Source organism: Chiloscyllium punctatum, chromosome 32 (genome assembly GCF_047496795.1).
Source record: "Chiloscyllium punctatum isolate Juve2018m chromosome 32, sChiPun1.3, whole genome shotgun sequence".
NCBI lineage: Eukaryota > Metazoa > Chordata > Chondrichthyes > Orectolobiformes > Hemiscylliidae > Chiloscyllium > Chiloscyllium punctatum.
This window is the reverse complement of record NC_092770.1, coordinates 9,558,517-9,582,154: the sequence shown is the minus strand read 5'-3', so window position 1 is coordinate 9,582,154 and position 23,638 is coordinate 9,558,517. Positions and strand designations below refer to the sequence as shown.

General features: G+C 40.3%; 1 protein-coding gene across 1 annotated transcript in view; it reads right to left on the bottom strand.

The window, feature by feature from the left end:
- Positions 1 to 23,638, bottom strand: part of acss3 (acyl-CoA synthetase short chain family member 3) — a 67,289-nt gene that overhangs the window by 19,076 nt on the left and 24,575 nt on the right. Inside the window, exons 6-11 of the mRNA XM_072551625.1 lie at positions 23,418 to 23,498; positions 23,234 to 23,329; positions 19,425 to 19,576; positions 10,263 to 10,366; positions 9,014 to 9,109; positions 2,300 to 2,363 (exon numbers count right to left, since the gene is read on the bottom strand). Coding sequence (XP_072407726.1) covers positions 2,300 to 2,363; positions 9,014 to 9,109; positions 10,263 to 10,366; positions 19,425 to 19,576; positions 23,234 to 23,329; positions 23,418 to 23,498 — 593 coding nt within the window. The remainder of the gene's footprint in view (positions 1 to 2,299; positions 2,364 to 9,013; positions 9,110 to 10,262; positions 10,367 to 19,424; positions 19,577 to 23,233; positions 23,330 to 23,417; positions 23,499 to 23,638) is intronic.

The following is a 23,638-nucleotide window of genomic DNA, read 5'->3' as shown; positions in this document are numbered from 1 at the left end:
CTGAGCTATTAAACTAGCTTACCGCATCTATTTTAAAGGGAGGTACCATTCTTTTTAGCATATGGTCATCCACAAACCTGAAGCAGGTTGAACTCTCAAATTTCTTAAACTTTCTTAGGTCCTTATTATTTTAAAAAGTCTGGATAATATTTTAACGAATTCACTCCACACACTGTTATACGTCCACTGTCCAAGACAGTTCAATTGAACTGTATGCTCAGCAGCAGCAGTATGTACCATCTATATGAATGCATTGCAGAAATTCACCAATGTTCATTAGTATCAAGTATCTTTGAAACCCATAACCATGCCATCTAGAATGACAAGGGCAACAGATACATGGGAACACAACTAATTGTAAGGTCCCCTGTAAGTTGCTCAACATCCTGACTTGGAAATATTTCACCATTTCTTCAATGTCACTGGGTCAAAATACTGGGACACCCTCCCTAATGGCATTGTTCATGTACCTACACCAAATGGACTGCAGCAGTTCAAAAATACAGCTCACCTTAAGGGCAATTAAGAATGAGCAACAAACACTGGCCCAGTCAGCAATGCCTACATCCCATGGATGGATGCAAAAAAACTTGCCTATTCTAGGAAGCAAGAGTACTAAGGCTGAACCTTTCTTTTGTATTAGTGAAGACATAAGCATGTCCACCTATCCACTTCATTGGTCCATTGATCATGAAGTTTAGCTTCACAAAGATGAGTGGAAAGCCATATCCTGACACTCCACATTTGGTTTCAGTCTTTCTTCTCCAAAAGAACACCTAATACAATCCTAAGTCTGAAACAAACTCTTAGTTTCCAATCTTCATCTCTGTCAATGTCAACTCAGTTCTAAGCCAACCTATAAAAGAGAACCAAGACATCTACCTTTGTGAATGGAGTTTATTAATTGTCCACAGAAAGCATCTTAATGACTCATGTCTTATAGCTTCTTCAACTCAACAGTCTCTCTTTTATATTGACCAGTAAATTAACCAATTAACCCCAATCAACTGCTAAACTACTTGTTAGAAGAACAATTGCTACAAGTAAATCATTTCAGCCCAGGATTTTGCTACAACAGATCCTCAGGTCAGAATTCTGAGCCCAATTATTTTCAGGTTTTGAACAAGGACCTGCCCAGCAACAAAACATCATGAAAATATTTGGTGATGAACAGTATTCTGTTTCATTCACAATTCTTCAGATAGTGAAGATTTGGAGGAGCCAGTGTTGTACTGGAGTGGACAAAGTTAAAAATCACACAACATCAGGTTATAGTCCCAACAAGTTTATTTGGAAGCACTAGACTTCAAACTGTTGCTTCTTCATCAGGTGATTGTCATCAGATTGTGAAGTGTTTCATGTATTTGTGCAGCAAGACCTTGCCTAGATGTGCAACATTGTGGTCCAGGCAATAGCCACCTATAACACAAGGGGACTTAAACCAGCTCCTCTCGATACATAATGGATTATCATCACAAAATACTCCCACAGTTAAAATCCATTGATTAAAACCTCAGCTGGGCTAAATATACTAAAGCAGGCGAGAAGCTGAACATTCTTAATTGAGTGGCTCACCTCCAATTTCCCCCAATCTTCTCTAGCTACAAGGCAGAAATCAAGAATGCAATTGAATACATTGGCTGAGCATAGCTGTGACAACACACAATAATTCACCATATCATCCTCAACAAAGCTGTATGTTTGATTGGTACCCTGCTACTTTGATGTCTATTTTGTCTACAAAGTCTATTTTTTCCAATGACTATAGCAGCTCACTAAGGCTTCCTCGACAGCACCTTCTGAACCCACAAGTTTTATCATCTTGAAAGACTGCTGCAATAGCTGCCAAGATATACCTCCAAATTTGACATCAAATTAGATATCATCTTGAGTTAGATATATATTGCTGTTCTTTACATAGTGATGCATTAAAACCCTGGAAATTTCGATGAAAGACAATGTAGAAACACTTTCACCACATTGACAGTTAGGATTCAAAAAGGTCACCACCACCTTCTCATGAGCATTGAAGGATGGGCAATAAATGTTAGTCAGAGATGTTCACATCTTGAGAATTAAAAAATTCATAGAAAGCTGAATAGTCTGACTAGGAGAATTATGTATCATTCCTGAAAAGGGCATGATCTCTCATGGATTGGATTTTAAATGTTTGGTAAAAATGTGCGAATAGATTTGCATATTTTACACAACAAAAGAAAGGTAAAATTAGTTGAATTAAATAAAATAATAATTTCAGGGTTGCATTTCAGAATAACTACTATTGATGAGTAACACTCACTTCACTACAATATTTCCCAGACTATTGGGGTTCATTTCCTTCAGGTTCTTGTCCAGAATCATAACTGCAAAACGATAGAATAAAAAGCAGATTCAAATTTGTATTCTAGACAAATCAATACTCCATTCACTTAGTTTTTAATGCAATAGTTGCCTGCTATCATGGCCATAAAATTGTTCTATTCATCATGTTATGAACATTACTAAAACTCATTAACTTGAACAATTAAAAAAACTCAATATACAGGTTCTATTACTAGGAATCCAATGAAACTGATCATTAATGCTAATCCAAACATGATATTCTAAAATGAGTAAGCCATGAATCTAGATTATAGAGCAGTTAGTAGAGTACCATTTCATTCATGACATTTTTAGAGTCATACAGCATGGAAATAGACCACTCGATCCTACTTGTCCATGCCAACCCTGTTTCCCAAACTAAACTAGTCCGACTTGTCTGCACTTGGCCCATATTCTCTAAAACTTTTTCTATTCATGTACCTATCCAAATAGCTTTTAAATGTTCTAAGTGTACCTGCATCTAACACTTTCGCTGGCAGTTCACTGCACTTATGAACCATCCTCTGTGTGAAAAAGTTGCCCCTCAAGTCCCTTTTAAATCTTGCTTCTCTCACCTTAAAAATATCACCTTTAGTTTTGAACTCCCTATCCTAGGAAAAAGACCTTTACTATTCACCTTATCTATAGCCCTAATGATTTTATAAACATCTAGAAGGTCACCACTCAACCTCCCAGGCACCAGTGAATAAGTCCCAATCTATCCAGCCTCTCCCCATAACTCAAACCTTCCATGATGTGAAGATGCCTGGTGTTGCACTAGGGTAGACAAAGTTAAAAATCACACAACACCAGGTTATAGTCCAACAGATTTATTTGGAAGCACTAGCTTTTGGAGCACTGCTCATTCATCAGGTAGCTGTGGAGCAGTATCATAAGACACAGAATTTATAGCAAAAGAATAGTGTCGTGCATGCAACTGATGTGTTATATTTAACAAATCTAGATTGCTGTTAAGCCTTTCATTTTTTAGAATGGGTTGCCATTCGTTAATATGTAAATCCCAGAACTTGCTTCAAATCATTCTTGAGATATCTTAAGGTTTTACAGAAAAGTGACATCATACCTCAGACAATGCATTAAAATTGTGAGGTTAGAGCCTGTCTGTATCCCAATCTTGAGTCAGACTGGTTCTATCTGCCTGCAGATTGTGTGTTTTTTGAACAAAATAGATGTATCTGCTATTACAATTCTGAAAATACAAATTCACCCCATAGACGTATGTGCATGTGAGGGAGAGGACAAGGGGGAGAGAGAGAGTGAGTGTGTGCGCGCGTGCGTCTGAGAGACAGCATGTGCATGAGTGGCTGCAGGCAAGGATGCCCCGAGGTATGGTACAATGGCAAGACTAAGCAGTCGCTATGATAACAGATGAATGGACACCATGCAACAGGCACCAGCCATGGATGTTCCCTCCCAGTCGGGGAACACTTCAACAGTCAGGGATATTCGGCCTTGGATCTTTGGCTGACCATCCTCCAAGGTGGATTTCGGGATACGCAACAATGTAGAGTGGCCAAGCAGAGGCTGATAACCAAATTCAGCACCCATGAGGATGGCCTCAACCAGGACTTTGGATTCATGCCACACTACAGGTAACCCCACTACGCTATACACTCTCTCATACACACTCACACAAATACACACACACTCTTACATACTCACACACTCGTGCAGACCCTCTCTCTCTCACACACACACACACACACACACACACACCCCGAGAGGCATGCACGCACAAACACCCATTTTCACACTTACATTCTCTCACACACACACACACACACTGTCTCGCTCTCCCTCATATGCGCACACACACACATAAATCTATGGGGTGAATTTGCATTTGCACAATTGTATTTGCAGATACATTCTATTTTGTTCAAAAATCTCACAGTCTGCAGGCGGTCAATCTATATGACATTTTATAAATTCCTACTTTGGAAATAGAACCAGTCTGACGCAGGATTAGGACACAGACAGACTCTAACCTCACACCTTTAATGCATTGTCTGAGTTTTTTAAAAATAAAACCTTAAGTTATCTCAAGAATGTGATTTGAAAGAAGTTCTGGGATTTACATATAAATGAACAAAGACCTGCAACCCATTCTAAAAGATGAAAGGCTTAACAGTAATTGAGGTTTGTCCAACATATCGGATCAGTTGTATGCTTGACACTGTGATCTTTTGCTTTAAATTCTATGCCTTATGGTGCTGCTCCACAGCTACCTGGTGAAGAAGTAATGCTCCGAAAGCTAGTCTTTCCAAATAAATCTGTTGGACTATAACCTGGTGTGTGTCAAACCTTCCAGTCCTGGCAATATCGTTGTAAATCTTTTCTGAACCCTCTCCAATTTAATAAAGTTCTTCCTGTTGCAGGGTGACCAGAACTGTACACAGTATTGTGAAAATGATTGTTACCATGAAAGAAAGATCAATTGTACAGAAGTGACATCTCTTAATCCTACATTAAGCTGCCTGATTAAATGGCAATTCTCAATTTGCAAAATACTTCTGATAACTATATCTCCCACCCAACCAAATATTTCCACTCAGACTATCACTTATTAAATATTTAAAATGCATCCAAATTCCAAAAAGAATAAAGCAAATATATGGTACAGACTGAAAAGGTAATTATCATTGTGTATTGTAACCTTATATCTCCACAAATCTTTTACTTGTGTTGCATGTCACTGCATTATGATCTGCTTATGGAAAGAAACAGGCCACAAAAAACTGTACATTTACTGAATCCAGTGCCACCACAATGAAAATAGTTAAAAATTACACAATACCAGGTTATAGTCCAACAGGTTTACCTTGAAAATACAAGCTTTCGGAGTGCTGCATCTTCATCAGGCAGCTGGCCGCCTGACAAAGGAGCAGTGCTCCGAAAGCTTGTACTTCCAAACAAATAGTTGGACTATAACCTGGTGTTGTGTGATTTTTACCTTTGTCAATCCCAGTCCAACACCGGCACCTCCACATAATGAAAACAGTCATTCTTATCAGAATAAAGTATGCAAGTATTGAGTTTTTTTAAAATATATTTTTCATTTTGTATATGATTTCAACTTATCTAAAAACATGAGTAACTTAATTGAATTACAGCTGCTCCTTAAATAAATAAATTCAGTGTTTTTAATCTTGTAAAATCTAAGTAACACTTTTTAGAGAATACATCGTTGTTTAGATACTATTTATGAAATAGTTGTCTATCAGAGTAATTTTAACAGCAATCAACCAAAATAGTTACAAGAAATATCAAGCCGTATTTCTGATGTGTTAATTTTATGCTAAGGACCTGTAGGATGCAAATTATGTCCCAGGAAGCTGGCTGGATTAATATTGAACTCCTTTAGCATCAATCTCAGGGAGTTTAAAATATTTACCATATTTAACACACTGCAGATTGCTTTTCATAAAATTAGTGGATATTGAATGCTTATTGGATATATTCTAATTGTTGGTCCTAACAGATGCAATACCACTTGTCGCCACATTGTTGTGCTCTTTGAAAGTGAAACAACAATCTGCAAAATATATTACATGATTTTTGTAACCAAAGGAATGATACAATTTCAGCTGTAGTTAATCCTCAATATTTGTTTTTAATCATGTAAATGACCTATTAGAAATGTTAAATTGCTTGAAATTCGCCATCAAATAGCTTAAGCACACGCATTCTAGTGTACTGAACACTTAAGCAATATCAAATATTTTAATTTTAAGAATCGGTGCATATCATTCTGCCTCTCAGAAGTAACTGAATCGCAAGGCATGATGTTTAACTCTCGACTTTTTATATTATGAAAAGAGACAATGAATTGTTATAGGGCTCTATTCATCTAAATACAGCTAAATATATAAATTGCTGACTAATTCAGGGCAATGAAGTATAGATGACTGATATTATTAAATAATGTAGCAAAACAAAAAAAAATCCATGCAAAAGAGGCTAATTTCCCAACTTCAACTTTAGCATGTGTATCACATGGGTCTTGAATCCAGGTAGAGGTGTGTATTAGCTACCTTTGTGAGCCAACTATCTTGGACGTGAATGAACAGTATACAGCATAGCTGTTTACAATCAACATATTTCTAGAACTCTGGAGATTCAGTTTATTATTTCCACATATGTTGCTGTCATTGACTCCAAGTATAGAAACTTTGTACCTTCTACCCAGTAAAATGATCTGGGCCTTCTCTAATTTTGGACAATTAATCCAGCCAGGCTTGCCACGCAGACTTCAGGACAGGTCACATGACCCTCTCCCTTTGATTCCGAAGATGGTCACTGGACCCGAAACATTAATTCTGCTTTCTCTCCACAAATGCTGCCAGACCTGCACAGCTTTTCCAGAATTTCTGTTTTAGTCCATTCATTTGATAACAAGAATGGGAAGGCAGGTTATTATCTGAATGGCGACTAATTCGGAAAGTGGGAGGTACAATGAGACCTGGGAGTCCCTGTATACCAATTGCTAAAAGTTAGCATACAGGTGCAGCAGGTAGAGACAAATAGCATATTGGTCTTCATAGTGAAAGAATTTGAGTACAGAAATAGTGATGTCTTGCTGTAATTGGACAGGGCCTTAGTGACCAGATATGGAGTATTGTGTGCAGTTTGGACTCTTTATCTGAGAATGTTCTGACCACGGAGGGAGTGCTACAAATGATTCCTGGCATGGCAGAACTGACATATGAAGAAAGACTGGGTTGATTAGGTCTATATTTACTGGAATCATAGAATCCCTACAGTGCAGCTTGAGACTTTTCAGCCCATTGTGTTTGCACCAACTTTCCAAAGAGCATCTCACCCTTACCTTGGAACCCTTCATTTTCTATAGCTAACCCATGTAGCTTGCATAACCTTGGACACTACAGGGCTGTACATCTTGGGCTGTGGGAGGAATCCAGAGCACCTGCAGGAAACCCACGTTGGGAGGATGAGTAAATCTCATCTTGACAGTAACCCAAGGCTGGAATCAAATGCAGATCCCTGGTGCTGTGAGGCAAAAGTGCTAACCACTGAGCCACCAAGCCACCCAGAGTTTAGAGGAACAAGAGGGATCTCAAAGAAACCTACAACATCCTAACAGAACTAGACAGGTAAACACAGGAGAATGTTCCCAATGACTCAGGATTCGAGGACTAGGGGGTCACAGTTTAAGGATATGGGGTAGGCGATTTAGGATTCAGCTGAGGAGAAATGTCTTCACCCAGAAGTGAAAGGCCAATGGAATTCTCTGCCACAGAACGTAGTTGATGCTAATATTGACAACAAAATCAGGAGTAGGCCATTCCACTTCTTGAGCCTTCCCTGCCATTCAATATGATCATGGCTGATCATTCAAATCAGTATCTATCCTGTTCCCAGTTTGATCCCTTTGCCCCGAAGAACTTTCTTGGAAACATCTTACTTGTATTGATAACTTAATAAATTGATCAATCTTGTCCCAAAACATACTTTTAAGCATGCATTCATGCCTAATTAACGCAGTGTCTTAACGATTAAAGTTAAATCACATTTTGGAATCAGACATGTCCGCTGCAGAACGTGTACCTTGTAGTGTGCTGCTTTCTCAGATTTGCCCAAAGGCTACAGGAGCAGAAATTATCCCACAAAGCCAGCCCCCTCCTTATTGCCATAACTGGGCCGCACAATTGGGCACTGTGAGTTTGAGGGACAGAGTGCGAAACAGCACGTGTGCATGAGTTCTTCTGTACACGTGCATAAGTGCATACATGACTGCATACACTTGTGCACCCCATCTTATGTGCAAGTGTGAGAATGCATGTGAGAGAGTGCATTTGGGTGCGGAAGTGTCTGTGCTGTGCATGGCCTGTATACGAGCATGAGCTTACATTTGCACATGCATTGAGATTGCGCACATGCAAGTTTGTATGCACGCGTACATGAGTATGCACACAAACATGAATGGAAAGGCATAAGAGAATGCTTGCACACCATTGTGTACATGAGAGGATGTATAAACCTGTGTGCATGCATATTTGAGATAGCACATACACTCATAAGAATGTCGACTATTTGCACATTTATTGGACATAAAAATGCACGTTATAATGAGTGTTTGTGAGTGACGACAGCATGTGCATGTGTGTGCTCATAAGTGAGTGCGCGCTTGACTGTGAGAGTGAGAATTCAGTTATGCATGAGTTCATGTGAGAAGCCAGTTCACATGACAGTACATGGTGATTGTCTGTGTGTACGACAATGTGCAAGGGCTTCAAGCACTTCTGCAATATATTCCACTTCTATTTTTTTAGATTTTGTCAGATTCCAGGGTGTTGAGATTCAGACCATAAATAACTTTTCAATCAAATTATTTACATGAGTTTCATCTATGAATATATAACACACAACTATCATGTCCTTTATGCATTTAATACAAGGTAGTTAGTAAATGAATCTTACCTGCGTTTTGAAGGAAAGCAAATTGCTTGCAAGATTGCTGTGATATTTGAATATAATAACCTTTTGAAAGCTAGTTTTATATCCACTGTCAACAATTTTCAAAATTAAACAATTGAGTATGTGTAAAAATCTATATAACTCAATCATTTAAGAAATAAGTAGAAAGAAGACTAGATATCAATTACTCCACCATTATATCCAGGCACAGGTTTTCCAGCTTGTCCTACTGGGGGATTTAGACTGTTTCCCAGTCCCACACATGATGCACTTATAGGAGATCCTGTTTCTATTAAAACATAAAAAAAACTTCACAATTATATAATTAAGACAACGGTTTTAATTCACAAGATTTTAAGTTAGCTGTCTTAAATGTGTTTGGGATAGTATTTTTTTTTAAGAACAGTATATTTTGAAGCCGACCAGAGAGCAGGCTGTCCTCGACCTGGTATCATGTAAAGAGATAGGATTCATTAAATTGGTGAAGGTATGGTGAAGATTCTCAAAATATTTGTGCTCCTACAATTCTTATGCATCTCCAAGTTTAGTCACTCCAACACTTGCAGCTGTAGCTTCAGCAAGACTCAAGCTCTGGAATTTCAGCCTTAAACTTTCTAAGTTTCTCTATCTGGCTTTGCATATTTTAAAAAATCTTCAAAAAACTTGTCTTTTTTACCATGCTTTCAGTCATCAGTGGTGAAATTTGATGCTGAGCCACAAAAGAAAGTATTTGTTTGATAATTCTTTGATGGAACACCTTAAGGCATTTAATTATGATAAAGGCACTATATATCCTGACATAGTTGTAAGGCTAATACAGAGCTAGCATGATAGGTAAGGATTAAGGTTCATCAAGCACATTTCTGCTACACCAACTTTTCAATAATGGACTCCACTTTGGTTTGTGTATCTCGTGCAGACTACTGAGATAGAGTGAGGTAAGGCAGGGAGAGGTTTGGAAATAAGAATGAGAATTTTTAAACTAAGGCTTTGTTAACTCTGTGTCCATGTAGGTCAATGAATATATAGATGGTAGGTGAACAGATCTTGTGGTGCGTTAAAATACGCAACAGAGCTTTGGGTGACCTCAAATCTTGGACATGGCACAAAATGTTCCTCTTTTGAATGAGGTCAGAGGTGGGGAAAGCAGTTATAAAATTAGGGGACTGTGTATCTTTGGAACCCCAGTGGAAGCAGTCTCACTGAATATTTCTAAAATAGAGGTGGATTGATTCCTTTCCCAAACAAGGTTAGCATGGGTAGATGTAGAAGTCAAAACCAAATAGATCGGCCATGATCTTACTGAATGGCAGACTAAGTTTGTCTAAATGGTCTACTTCTGCTCTGACTTTGTGTGTTCATATGTTCAGATGCTTTTGGCATTAAACAATTCACTCTGCACCCTAAAGTTAACACTGACTATTGGTATCTACCATTCTTACCTGTTTGCCACCAGTGGTCTAGAACAGGAACTCTGAAAACTTGTTTGGCCCATTCTAAAGTGCTTGCATCACAATGCTCCCCAGCAACAAACAAAGTCCTGAACCTGGAGCAGAACAGTGTTAATAGTATGGGGCAGAGCCATTGACTATTTTTATAAGCTTCATCCTGGTCTACATCTGCCTCTCTATTTCCAGACTCTCAAAAAACATATCCCATAAAGTTCAGGATCAACAATTCTTTTCACTAGGCACTTTACAACTTTCTAGTTTCAATATGAAGTTCAACAACTTTAGATTGTAACCATCACACCCATTTTCTTGGACCGTAGATATCAATTATGATTCTGCCATTACCATTTGCACCTCTGTATCTATATTTTGTTCCTTTACAGTCTAAGTAACATCCAATTTTTGCCATACCTAATAATCCCTTTTATCATTTAATCACTCTTGCCCTCACATTTATTGGTGCATTCTCCTGTTCTTTCCTGACCCTATAATCCCAGTCCCTTTCATTTCCCTGGATCTTTCATTGTTGTTGAACTGATGAATCTCTAACTTCATTCAGTCTGAATGAAAAGATGTCAATCTGCAACATCGCATGTTTGTTCCCTCTAAAAAAGTTGCCTGTCCACTGAGCGTCTTAGACATTTACTGGTTTAATTACCACTCCACCAAAAGAGGTAAAGAAATAGCCCTGATTTTCATTCCAAATGTGGGTAAAGGAGAGGAGGGAAATTTCCCAGTTTGTCACATTTGCTGCAGGAGAAACAATGACTGGTGTGCATTTTGGTCTGGGGTAGGGGACATTGCACTACCAACACCTTAGCCCTCAGGACCTGGGAACAATGCATAAAGAAGTCTAGTGACCATACATGCAAATAGATCTTCAAAAGCCATAGCCTTAAAATGTATTGCTCCACTCACCACTAATTCTTCACTCATCTATCAAGGATCTTTATCAAACACATCATCTTCACAGACTCAGCTTTGTTAAACAAAAAGTCATTCACCGGTGTGGGCATCGCTGGGTATGCCTGAATTTATTACCCAACTCTAATTGCTCTTCATAAAGTGGTACTGAGCCACTTTGTTGAACTGCTGCAGTCCATGTGGTGTAGGTAATCCAAATTGCTGTTAAAGAGGGAGTTTCAGAAATTTGACCCAGTGGCTATGAAGGAATGGGGATGTAGTTCCAAGTCAAGGCAGAGTGTGGCTGAAAGAGGAACATGTGGGTGATGGGATTCCCATGTATATGCTGTCCTTATCCTCTAGGTGATAGAGATCACAGCCCCAGCATTGTTTTCAGGTGTAAATTCACATTTTACACATATTGTTTGCTATTTCATCATGGCAGACACATCAGCGAAAAATATTACAACACTCTCACTGATAAACTTACTTCTCTTTTACGAATGTGGGTTTCCTCCAGGTGCTCCAGTTCCCTCCCGCAGTCTAAAGATGTGCAGGTCAGGTGAATTGGCCATGCTAAATTGCCCATAGTGTTAGGTGCTTTAGTCAGAGGGAAATGGGTCTGGGTGGGTTACTCTTCGGAGGGTCAGTGTGGACTTGTTGGGCTGAAGGGCCTTTTCCACACTGTAGGGAATCTAATCTAATCTAATCTAAAACAAAGTGGCCACAATATGCAGCTAACCAGCATAGGGCATGAATTCACTTTCCAAAATAAAAATAGTGCTGAAATAACTGGATTGGTTGTGACTGAGGCACTGGCCAGTGACGGAGGTGGTGAACAATCAAAAGATGTTGGAGTCTTCCTCCCTAACCCACGTTCTCACATCCCACCTTGACCTCTTCCCAAAATCTTCTCTGTTTTACAAGCTGTAAATGATCACCCCCAATGCTGTCTTTTTGTATTTAGACTTTCTGATATTCAAGAACTGCTCTCTGGGTAACCAATGTTGCCTGAGTCTGAAAGAATAGACAAGTAGGATGCTGGAAGAACACAGCAAGCCAGGCAGCTGTGAGAAGTCAATATTTCAGGTGTAACCCTTCTCCAGTCCGGAAGAAGGATTACACCTGAAACATCAACTTCTCCACCTCCTGATAACACATGAATACCTCCACACGAACAACAAATGATAAGCTTCATGAAGTTAAAAATCACACAACACCAGGCTTTAGTCCAACAGGTTTAATTGGAAGTACAAGCTTTTTGGAGCACTGCTCAACCACCTGATGAAGGAGCAGGTCCTGAAAGTTAGTGTTTACAAATAAACTTGTTGGACTATAACCTAGTATTGTGTGATTTTTAACTTTGTCCACCCCAGTCCAACATCAGCTCCTCCACATCAAGGTCCATGAAGTTCACCTTCTATCATCTGGATCTTTGTAACGTAAAAAGATAATAGAACAATGGCTAATCTTAACACTTGGTTATTATCTCTCAGTCTTTAGTAACCAAGCAATGAATCAAATCCTAGAGGTGGACGTTGGGCAAACTTAAGTCCAAAGTCAACCAGTCCTTCAAACCATGCAACACCCATTGTGCAACAGGTCTCAAAATGATCAACCACTTTATTTTCTGTAAGAAGCTTTTATTTCCACAATTAATTCAAACAGTACAATGATAAATTAATCATTTTTTAAAAATTAAGTCATTCCTCATTCACTCCTTTCCTTGAGAAATGCACATACTACCTAATTCAGTGTTTCTGTAACAAAGAAAATCTTGCTTACATCAGAAGTGATTTTTAAGGGCTGCTGTGACTCAACAGAATAGCTGTAGCCATCATTTAAGCAGCTGTACAAATGGAAAACCTGTAAGAGCATGCATGGCATGAGCCACTTAATTTTTAATATGCATAACGTGAAAAGATTCTAATTAGTCCATCAGTGGTTTTGGGTGGTTAATGGGATGCCTAAAAACAGAACCAAAATAGTCATAGCCTTTATCTGATGCAGATGAGATGTAGGATCTCATACACAGAAGTTGATATATGTTGTGATTGCTTCACTCCTAAAAAATGAGCCATTACATATCAATTTCTTCCACAGTTCTATCCAAATAATGTTTGCTTAACATGACCCAGACCTAGTGTGAAAAGATCAGATCATCCTCACACATATAAAGTGACAACTACAGTTAAGTGTAACAAGGTCAGCGAGGTGGTCCTCATAGAATACGAGTTCCCTGATTGGAACCATTAACCTGGTTTAATCAGAGAGCCCTGGCTGACAGATATAAACAGGAGTTATCACCTTGTGTCTTTCACTGTGTCTCACACCTGCACTCATAACATGGGTGCTAGGGGAAATAAGCACTATCGCAGTTAGGCAGTAGTGTGGGGGTTTAAACAAAAAGAAAAAAAAATAAAGAACAGGCGTGTTAGATATCCTGTTCACTCTGAGGGAGCTGGATCAATGCCAAGGACTCTCCACATGTAAATAAGGGTTAACTTGGTGATGAGATACAAACCTTTTTGGAGTTATTTCAATGGTAACGGGGTGGGATTAATAATGTAACCATGCAAAAGTGCTGACTAGCTTCAAACAAGCAGTACAACTGGATTTACCATTGGAAAATGCAGCAAGTGGAGCGTATGAGTAGTAGGGTATTCCGCTGGAAGTGGGCACCCGCACCAGCCCAACTGAGCTGAGGGAATCACCACCTGAGTGAAGGCAATTGCACAGCCTCACTCAGGACATATCCTGAACAGAGGGACTCCAGGTTAGCCCACAGCAAAACCCCAAAACAAAGCCAAGCTTCAACCAAATAGTGAAAACTTTCTTCAGGATCTGGGCCAGCACAGCATTGTAATTGCTGAAAAAAAAAATAAACAGGCGTTGTTGGGTGTTTCCTTCCTGGTGGTGGAAACTGAATAAAGATTCATGCACCTTGTGTCTTTCACTGTGAATGAAAAAAAAAGAAACAGGAGTTTTAGGGGTCTGGTCAATCTAGGAGCTGGCTCTGTGCTAGCTGGGTCAGTGTCATGTACTAATAGATAGATGGTGCAAATAGATGGTGACTTGGTCATGGGATACTGGCCCTCGCCTATTTATTCTAGTAGCAATGCAAGAAAAACACACCCCTGAAGAGATTTGCTCACAACAGTCATCCTTGAGTTGGGATAAGCATTTCTGGCATCATGTCACTATTTGGAAAGTGTGACCTGTACAATACTGCTGTTGAAGACTGGGCCCAGTATGTGAAAAAATGTGTTTCTTTCTCTAGGCAAATGACATTGCAGAACATGAAAGGAATGAGTAACTCTCTGGAGAGCTGGTGGACCCTCAGCTTTTTCAGTCACCAGGAGCCTTACTTTCCGTGAGGTACCCAACACTAAAACCTTTCAAGAGTTGACAGATTTAGCTGAAGAATGTGATGACCCAAAGCTTCCTCTAATTCTGAGATGCTGTTGGTTTTGCTCGGCAGTTTGAGAACCAGTAGAATCCGTATCAGGATTTTAATGAGATTAAGATGACTGGCAGAAGCATGTGATTTTCGAAGTGACATGCTGAGAGACCATTTGGTATGTGGCATTTATGATGTGACCATGCAAAAGCACCTATGAATTGGTCACCCTCGCCAGTCCAACTGAGCTTTGTGAACACTACTTGAGTGAAAGCAATTGCTTAGCCTCACTCAGGCTATATCCTGAACAGGGGTCTCTAGGTCAGACCACAGCAAAACCCAAAAAACAAAGCCAAGCATTGGCCAGATGGTTAAAATTTTCTCATGGATGCTAGTTGGCAGGTCACTGTAGTTGCTGTTAGAATGTCGACTTGAGACAGCTAAAGTATTGCACTCGGCCTGACTTGAGTAAGAAAACTCATAAACCTGTATCCAGGAGAATGAACAGATCGAGTTAGACCCCATCGACAACCCCCTGAGAAAAAGAACAGGAAGTGACTTCACCACAGGAAATGACATCACCAACCCAAAGAAATCCAAACATATAAATAAAAAGCAGGAATTACCAGCAGTGCATCACCTGAGGCCCACTGAAGATGTTACCTAGTAGGGTGACGAAACGTCTGGAAATGAACCTTCCAGCTCAGCTAACAAATCTACATCCAGAACGTCAACCTGAGCTACAAATCTTCTCAAAACTTGCTGAGTCAAAACCATCCTGCACGTTGACCAGGAAGTGACTCTATAGTTCTGCAAGGCCCACCTAGTGCCATTTGTCTTACACAGAAATCAGGAGGGTGGAAAGTGAAGGAATCATCAAACCAGTACAATAGGCAGCACCGGTCATACCGATGGTGAAGCCTGACAAGTCAGTTCACCTTTGTGGGGATTTCAAATGAACAATAAGCCACTTTTCACAGCTGGATAAATTCCCAATCCCTCGCATAGAGGATTTATACACATAACTGGAAGCGGGGGCGGTGGTGGTGGGGCGGGGGGGGGGGGGGGTGCAGTCTGCTGTGGGGGAATGGCTGGCTTTGACGATGCTGGATATGTGCCATGCATACTGCAATCACAGTTAGATAAGGATTCCTAGATGTATTCTCCAACTAATACCCATAAGGGTTTGTCCCAATGTACAAAACTGCTGTTTGGGGTATCATCATCCTGTGCCATTTTCTAGCTGACATTGAAGAACATTTTACATGGTCTATGTCAGGTCGCCATTTACCTGGATGACGCGCTAATAACTGGGAAGACCAATAGGGAGCATTTAGATAACTTGGATATATTGCTGAAAACGTTACTCCAAGGCAGGCATATGCCTTGGGAGGTAAAGATGTGTCGTCTAGGTATGTTGAGAGATCTGCTTGGGTTACAGAATCTATTAGACCAGATTCCTACTGGAAAACAAAGTGAGGATGATCAAAGGCTCCCCAGCTCCCACGTCTGTACCAAAGCTTCGGTCTTTCCTTGAGATGGTGAATTATTAGGGACAATTGTTGCATAGGGCTCTATGAAGAAGGGCTCATGCCCAAAACATCGATTCTCCTGCTCCTTGGATGCTGCCTGACCTGCTGCACTTTTCCAGCAACACATTTTCAGCACAATTGTTACATAACCTGGCCTCCATCCTGTCATCCTTACATCTGCTATTCAAAAGGGGTCAGACTTTGGAATGGTTTCACAGCCAAAAAGTAGCCTTAAGGGAAGTGAAGCAGCAGCTATCGCAGGTGTTGAACACAATGATCCGAAGCGAGATCTGGAGCTGATATGCGATGTCTCTCTGTATGGTATAGGAGTAGTATTGACTCTCCGGTGGCCCAGTGGAGAGGAACATCCCAAAGTGTATGCCTCTGGATTGGCTGAAGCCAAACGAAAATATGCCCAGACAGAAAAGAAAGGTTTGGCAGTCAATGCCAGACACAAGACTCCGCTAAGCGAGAGAGGCAATTTATTTCATGGGAGTGCTTGGTGCCAAAACCATGGAAATGGCTCTCCATGAGTAAGTGGTAAGGTCAACGCGAGGTCAGGTCCCCTGACGTACAAAGTTCAGGTACAAGGCTGTTTTGAACAAGCACAAGGACCACCTGAAAGTTGCTAACCCGCACATGGGATAGGAACGAAATATATTCAGAAAGCTGGACTGATGACCTTGGCCATGCCATGTAGTTCGAGGGTCCCAAGGTGGAAGATGAGGCATTCTTCGTCCAGGTGACGGAGGGCTTAGATTTGATGGTGGAGGCGGCCCAGGACTTTTATGTCCTTGGCGGAGTGGGAGTGTTCCTCCTGTAAAAATGCTATCCCTTACTCCCAATTCCTCGCCTCCACAATATCTGCTCCCAGGAGCACCAATTCCACTACAGGCCATTCCACATGGCCTCCTATTTAAAAGACCGCAGTTTCCCCTCCCGTGATCAACAGTGCCCTCCAACACATCTCCTCCACTTCCCCACACCTCCGCCGTTAAACCATCCACCATTTCCCCTCCCTACAATCAGACTCCACCACATTTCTCTCCCCACCCCATCTGCATTCCACAGAGACCATCCCTCCGCGACTCACTCGTTAGAGCCACGTCCTCCACCAATCTACCCTCCACTCCTGGCACCTTCCTCTGCCGTTGCAAGAGGTGTAAAACCTGCACCCATACCTCCCCCCTCACCTTCATCCAAAGGATTCTTCCACATTCAGCAGAGATTTTCCTGCACATTCAAACACTTCATTGACTCTGTCTGTTGCTCTTGATGTTGTCTCTTCTACTTTGGGCAGACAAGACATCGACTGGTGGAACATTTCAGGGAATATCTCTGGAATACTCCCACTCCGCCAAGGACATACAAGCCCTGGGCCGCCTCCAACACCAAATCCAAGCCATCCATCACCTGGACGAAGAACGCCTCATCTTCTACCTTGGGACCTTCTAACTACATGGCATGGCCAAGGTCATTAGTTTCCTCATCCACCACCCCCCACCTCATCCCCGATTCAACCCTCCAACTCGGAACCACCCTCTTGAATTATCCTACCTGTCCATCTTCTTTCCACTGTCTGCTCCACCCTCCCCTGCAATCAGCCCCCACCTGCATCTACCTATCGCCTTCCCAGCTATCTCACGCCACCCTCCTATTTATCTCTCAGCTCCTATTTGTCCATCCCCCAAACCCCCAGCCGAATTCCTGATGAAGGGCTTATGCCTGAAGCGTCGACTCTCCTGCTCCTCGGATGCTGCCTGACCTGCTGTGCTTTTTCAGTGCCACACTTTTCACAAGCATTTCCCCTCAGAACAGCCAGCAATTCTGCCAGAACCTGCCAGAACCAGCCAGCAATTCTGCCTACCATCAAAGAAACATCCGAGGACAAGATGACACAACAGATATTGCAAAAACTGTTACTGCCTGAAGATGAATTTATTGTAAGATGCTCCTGGCCCAAGAATCAGGATACTGTCCAATAAACGCCGCCAGGATCTGAGGAACTGGACCTCGTGCAGAAATGCACAGGAAAAGCTACAGGATAAAGAATGGGCCTTCGTCCCAAGACGAGGTCAGCCAGGTGGACCTCATAGAATATGAGGTTCCTGATTGGAGCTGTTAGCCTGGTCCAGTCAGGGAATCCTGACTGACAGATATAAACAGAAGTGTCGCTGCAGGGAGTGGAGTGTATTATTTCCCCCTCCAACTCTATTTTGATTTAGTCCCTGCCCTCCCCTTCAATGTTTGATCACACAGCATTGCCCTTTGATGAGCAGGGCAGTGCTTGTCACTGGCCACTCGGGTGTTTTCCTATCGTCCTGGTGGTGGAAATTGAATAAAGATTCGTGCACTTTGTGTCTCTCACTGTGTCTCACGCCTGCACACACACACACCATTTAAAGAAAAAAATATATAAACAGGAGTTAAAAAAAACAAAAAAAACCCAAAAAATAAACAGGAGTATCTGAGGTTCTGTTCACTCTGAGAGCTGGCTTTGAGGGAGCTGGATCAGTGTCAAGGGCTTTCTACATGTAAATAATGGGTAATTTGGTAATGGGATACTGGCCCCTGTGGAGTTATTTCACCATCTCCCACTCCCCAGACCACTTGCCAAATTGATCACAATCCTTAAAAAAAATATAAACAGAAGTGTCGCTGCAGGGAGTGGGGTGTATTATTTCCCCCTTCAACTCTATTTTGATTTAATCCCTGCCCTCCCCTTCACTGTTTGATCACACAGCATTTGCCCTTTGATGTGAAGGGCACTGCTTGTCACTGGCCACTCGGGTGTTTCCTTTCTTCCTGGTGGTGGAAATTTGAATAAAGATTTGTGCACCCTGTGTCTTTCACTGTGTCTCACACCTGCACACACACAACATGGGTGCTGGAGAAAAAATAAGCACTACTGCAGTTCGGCGGTAGTGTGGAAAAAAAAGAAAAAAAAAGGAGTGTCATACTTGCACACACATTACATGAGTGCTGGGGAAAAAAAAATAAACAAAAGTATCTGCTGGGGAAAATATAAGCACTACTGCTGTTGGGTGGTAGTGTGGGGTAATAAAAGAAACAACAGGAATGTCAGAGATTCTGTTAAGAAGGAAAGAAAACCCAGAAGTGTCGGGGTTCTGGACACTCTAAGAGCCAGCTCTGAGCTAGATGGATCGGGATCATGTACAATGCACGTGTAAATAAAGGTTAACTCGGTGACGGGATACTGGCCTTTGTGGAATTATTTCAACTCCAGTACCCCTGCATTAGGTAAATTCTAAGGGGAATTAAAGTGGGTTAAAACATATAATTTCTGTAAAATGTCACCTTGGAAACTGGTATGATCTTCCATGTTTAGTTTCAAAATCTTGCTGACGAATAGCTCTCAGTGCAGTTGGTGCTGTAAACATAGATACTACTCCATGTTCTGCTAATAAGCGAAAGTATGCTCCAGCATTTGGGGTCCCAACAGGTTTCCCCTGTAAAGAGGAATGGATAATTGAAATTATACAGTTGGACTGAGAAAAAATATCTACTCCAGGGAATAATTAAAACTCTTATTTTCTTTTGAATAATGCATAATAAGCTGTCTCATTAGGAAGCCAAAAATTCATGTGGATGCAATCTACTGAGTACATAAAATCACTAACTTGTCTCAACAAATAATTTGTAATATTGCTGAGTATGAATTTTGAACATTTCCCATTTTTACATTTCCTAGAATAAGAATATTTAAATCCCTAAATCCAGGTAGCGTGCCGACAGAGATGTATTACTCATCCATTTTGAGGTGCGTTTTATGGCACAATTAAGTTTTAAATGTCACAAGCTGTTACAATTCTCAATTTTATGCTGTGTTCTTGTTGTTCCAGCAAGGTCAAAGTTTTACAAGTAGTCTCGTTTGTCCCTATTAAAAAACATAACTGAATATCTTGCATATGTTATAGTATTATTACCTTCTTGCACAATTGAGATATTGAAATATTATTCCATAATGGCTTGAAAGACACAGATTGTGAACTGAACAATTAAATGCTTCCACCTTTTATATAATCTATCAAGTTAACAACACGTCATTAAATGTAGCAATTGTCTGGAAATTCCAAATTGTTCTAACTAATTTACTGATAAAACAACAAATTACTGAATCTTGTAGCAAATTTGTTGATTTAAAACTTTCCTCTATTTTATATAATCACTCAATAATTACCATAGAAAGGCATTGAATAATCAACATTCTAAAGATACAGCAGTACCTTGGAACTTGCTGTAAAATGTTGAAATGGATATTACTTGAATACTGATGTGCTCAATATGTTATCATTCCATTGCAATGTAAATAAAGGGCATAATGTAGGGAATTTTTAAATATTTATTAGGTCCTGTTCCACAGGAGTAACTTGACTTTTGTTACAGCAATTTATTAACTGAGAATCAATCATCGTAGAAGACATACTCCAGGAAAATAGATTGCAACAGATCTGGATAATAAATAATTCCCTTTATCTGGTGCAACTGACAACTTCGTAATCATTATTTACTCAGGCAAAATCTAAACTTCATCAGGTAAGTCGATTACGTTACACTGGAGTTTCAAATTAGGCCATTAATATTTCCCATAGGAAATAACAGATCAAAAAGTTTAGCAATAATCAAAATTTCAATTTTAGTAGATAGGGTGCTACAAGTTTGGAATTGGTATTGTCACTCTTCAACACTCCTAATCACACCCATAGACAGCCTCAGATATTGGGAGTGCGAGGTTCAGCTCACAGAAGCATGAGTCACTGCAACTGTCAAAAATAAGTGAACAGTTGACCTGAATTTGAATCACGTTTTCAGATATGTGTAAATATGTGGTTGCGCGCACATGTGGGTATATACAGGGCAGGGGGAGAGTCGAATCACAATCAGAAACAAGATGTGGATTGATAGTCAGAGAGGATGAAGATCTGGGGAAGGGTCGTATCTGAACCTTTGGAAATGGGAGCTAGGTCATCAGGAATCTCAGAATCAGAATTTACAACGCTGTTTACTTGGTAAACACCATGTTTTATTTAAAATTTTGGAAACTTTAAGACTAGCTTGCTCTTAACTTATTTTCAGTAGGAATCTGAAGCAAACATCAAATTGATCAAGTTTACATCTTAATTACAGCTGTTTTTTTTCTGGATTGCTGGTACAACCAATATGAGGTAAGTTTACTGTATCTCTTATCGGGGATCTCCAATCAGTAGGTTGTTCTTCAACCCTGATACCAACTGCCTTTTACTTCCAAACAGAAACCATGCTTCTTTCGCCAGTTTTTCTTCCATCCAGCTGTGTGAATCTGGACTCAGGTACATTTTTTATTTCTCTAATCTCTCAAATAATTTCACCCCTGAGTTCCATAACAACCTTGTCAATTCTTTAATCATTTTCTAACATCCACATGACCAGAGGTCATTTTGTTTTCTACTTTTCCCTTCACCTTGGCTCTGTTCCTACTTCTAGTTATTCATCTGTAACATCTCTTGTTTCTGATAAGAAAAATCAGTAAACTGAAAAATCAATCTACTCTTTCTCCACAATGTGACCTACTTAACAATTCCAGTATCTTGTATTTTTATTATATGAAAATATTTACTCACAAGCCAGTATCACCTTTGGATACATTTTCAATTTATTATACTTCAAAAGCTGATTTAAATCCTGCACTACCAATGGGCACACTCAATTACAGCAATAGTACAGTGTTCACTACGGCAATCCTAGCATCGCTGACTTGTTTTAATTGCTGAGTTTCAAGTGCGTCAAGGCTTCATCACTCTCTTGCCACTTCAGGGCATCTACCCTGCCTTAGGATTTCTTCTCTCTTATCTTAACACAATTGTCTCAGGAATTATACCTTACTCCCAACCTTAGATGGGGAACCATTTGCTCAGGACCCTACTGCCTCCAAACTTCGGAGCTGGGTTTTGACACAACGTAAATGAAAATTGAACTGGAACAATACAGAAAAAGATCGAAAGGGTGTTTAAAATACAACAGTAGAATCATTATTTTTTTAGTGTTTATGATTGTTTATGATGTAAAATTGTTGAATTCAGTGTGGAGTCTGGAATCCTGTAAAAATGCCTTAGTGGAGGTTCAGGGGCTGCTCCTTGGGCTTCCAATGAGCTTCATTAGGAGTGTCGGAGACAAAGACAGACAGGGTAGGAGTAGATAGAGAATTAAAGGGACAATGTTCTGATAAAATGTCACAACCTGAAGCATTAACTCTGTTTCTTTCATCAGACAACTTACAATATTTTCTATTTTTATCATTCTACAGAGGAACTGTATACCCTACATATTCCCTCGTTACCATTAAGGTACAAGCACTGGGAGCTACTAAAGCGTTTAGTTTGTTTATAAACTCTCTGCTGCCAACACTGAATTCGAGGTGTTAAGGCATCTTCTTACCTTTCATTTTTGTCAAATTCTCTCATCTCTGAAAAGTTGAGTATGGCTTCAAATGCTCTGGATGCTTTCTAATACCTCGTGCAATTAGCTATCTATCACATGAGATTCTAGACATTGGCCATCAGCAGACCTGTCAACTATTGATGCATCAAAGCAATACCACACCTTGTAGACATTAGTAATCAACCTGTTCAGATGTCTTATTATACACCTCTGGAACAGGAAATTCGAACTCAGGTCTCCTGGCTCAGTGGTAGAGATAGTACTGTTGTACCATAAGAGCTCAAACCTGACCCTGTACCTATTTTTCAAATCAAGCAGTTCAGAGTTGTTATGCACACCTCTGCAGCAGGTAGGATTTGAACCTGGGCTTCCCAGTCCAGGGTATGGACACTACCACTGAACCAAAGAGGGGCCCCAATCTGATCCTGTGTTCATCTAATATCAATTAGATTCTCTAGCCAGCTATCAGAAGTGGAAACCTTGACTAATCATCTACTTCTCTAAATTTCAGCACTCAGACAGAGGTGATCTCCTCATGATAGTAACTAAGGCAGGTTAGCCTACCACAAAACCAAGTCTTATATGTTCATTATTCCAGACCTCAAATGGGACTTTTGTCATTGACTTGCTTAATTTGCTTACACCTGCAAACTGTTCTGTGGAAAAGTACTCAATAATCTTTCACCTACCTCATACAAAACAGTTGTATTGCCATGAAGGAGTGGTCCATAGCAAATATACGAATGGCCCACTACCCAGCCTAGATCAGAAGCTGCCCACCAGACCTGGAAGATGCAAAACAAAAGATTATTGATACAAAAACACTACAAAAAGAAGTTTTCATGAAAATCTGACACAAATAATAAGCTTTACCTCACCAGGCTTGAGACCATATACTTTTGACATAGTCCAATTTAGCATGACTGCATAGCCACCAGAAGTACGCACGACTCCCTAAAATAAATTATAACAATCAACTTCATTTGATCCAACTTGGGATGGTGCCAGTATCTTACAAATGATTTGACAAAAGAATACAAAAAAAAAAGGTTTTTGCTCATCAACAAATTATTCCTGGTGGAATAGTGTGCCTA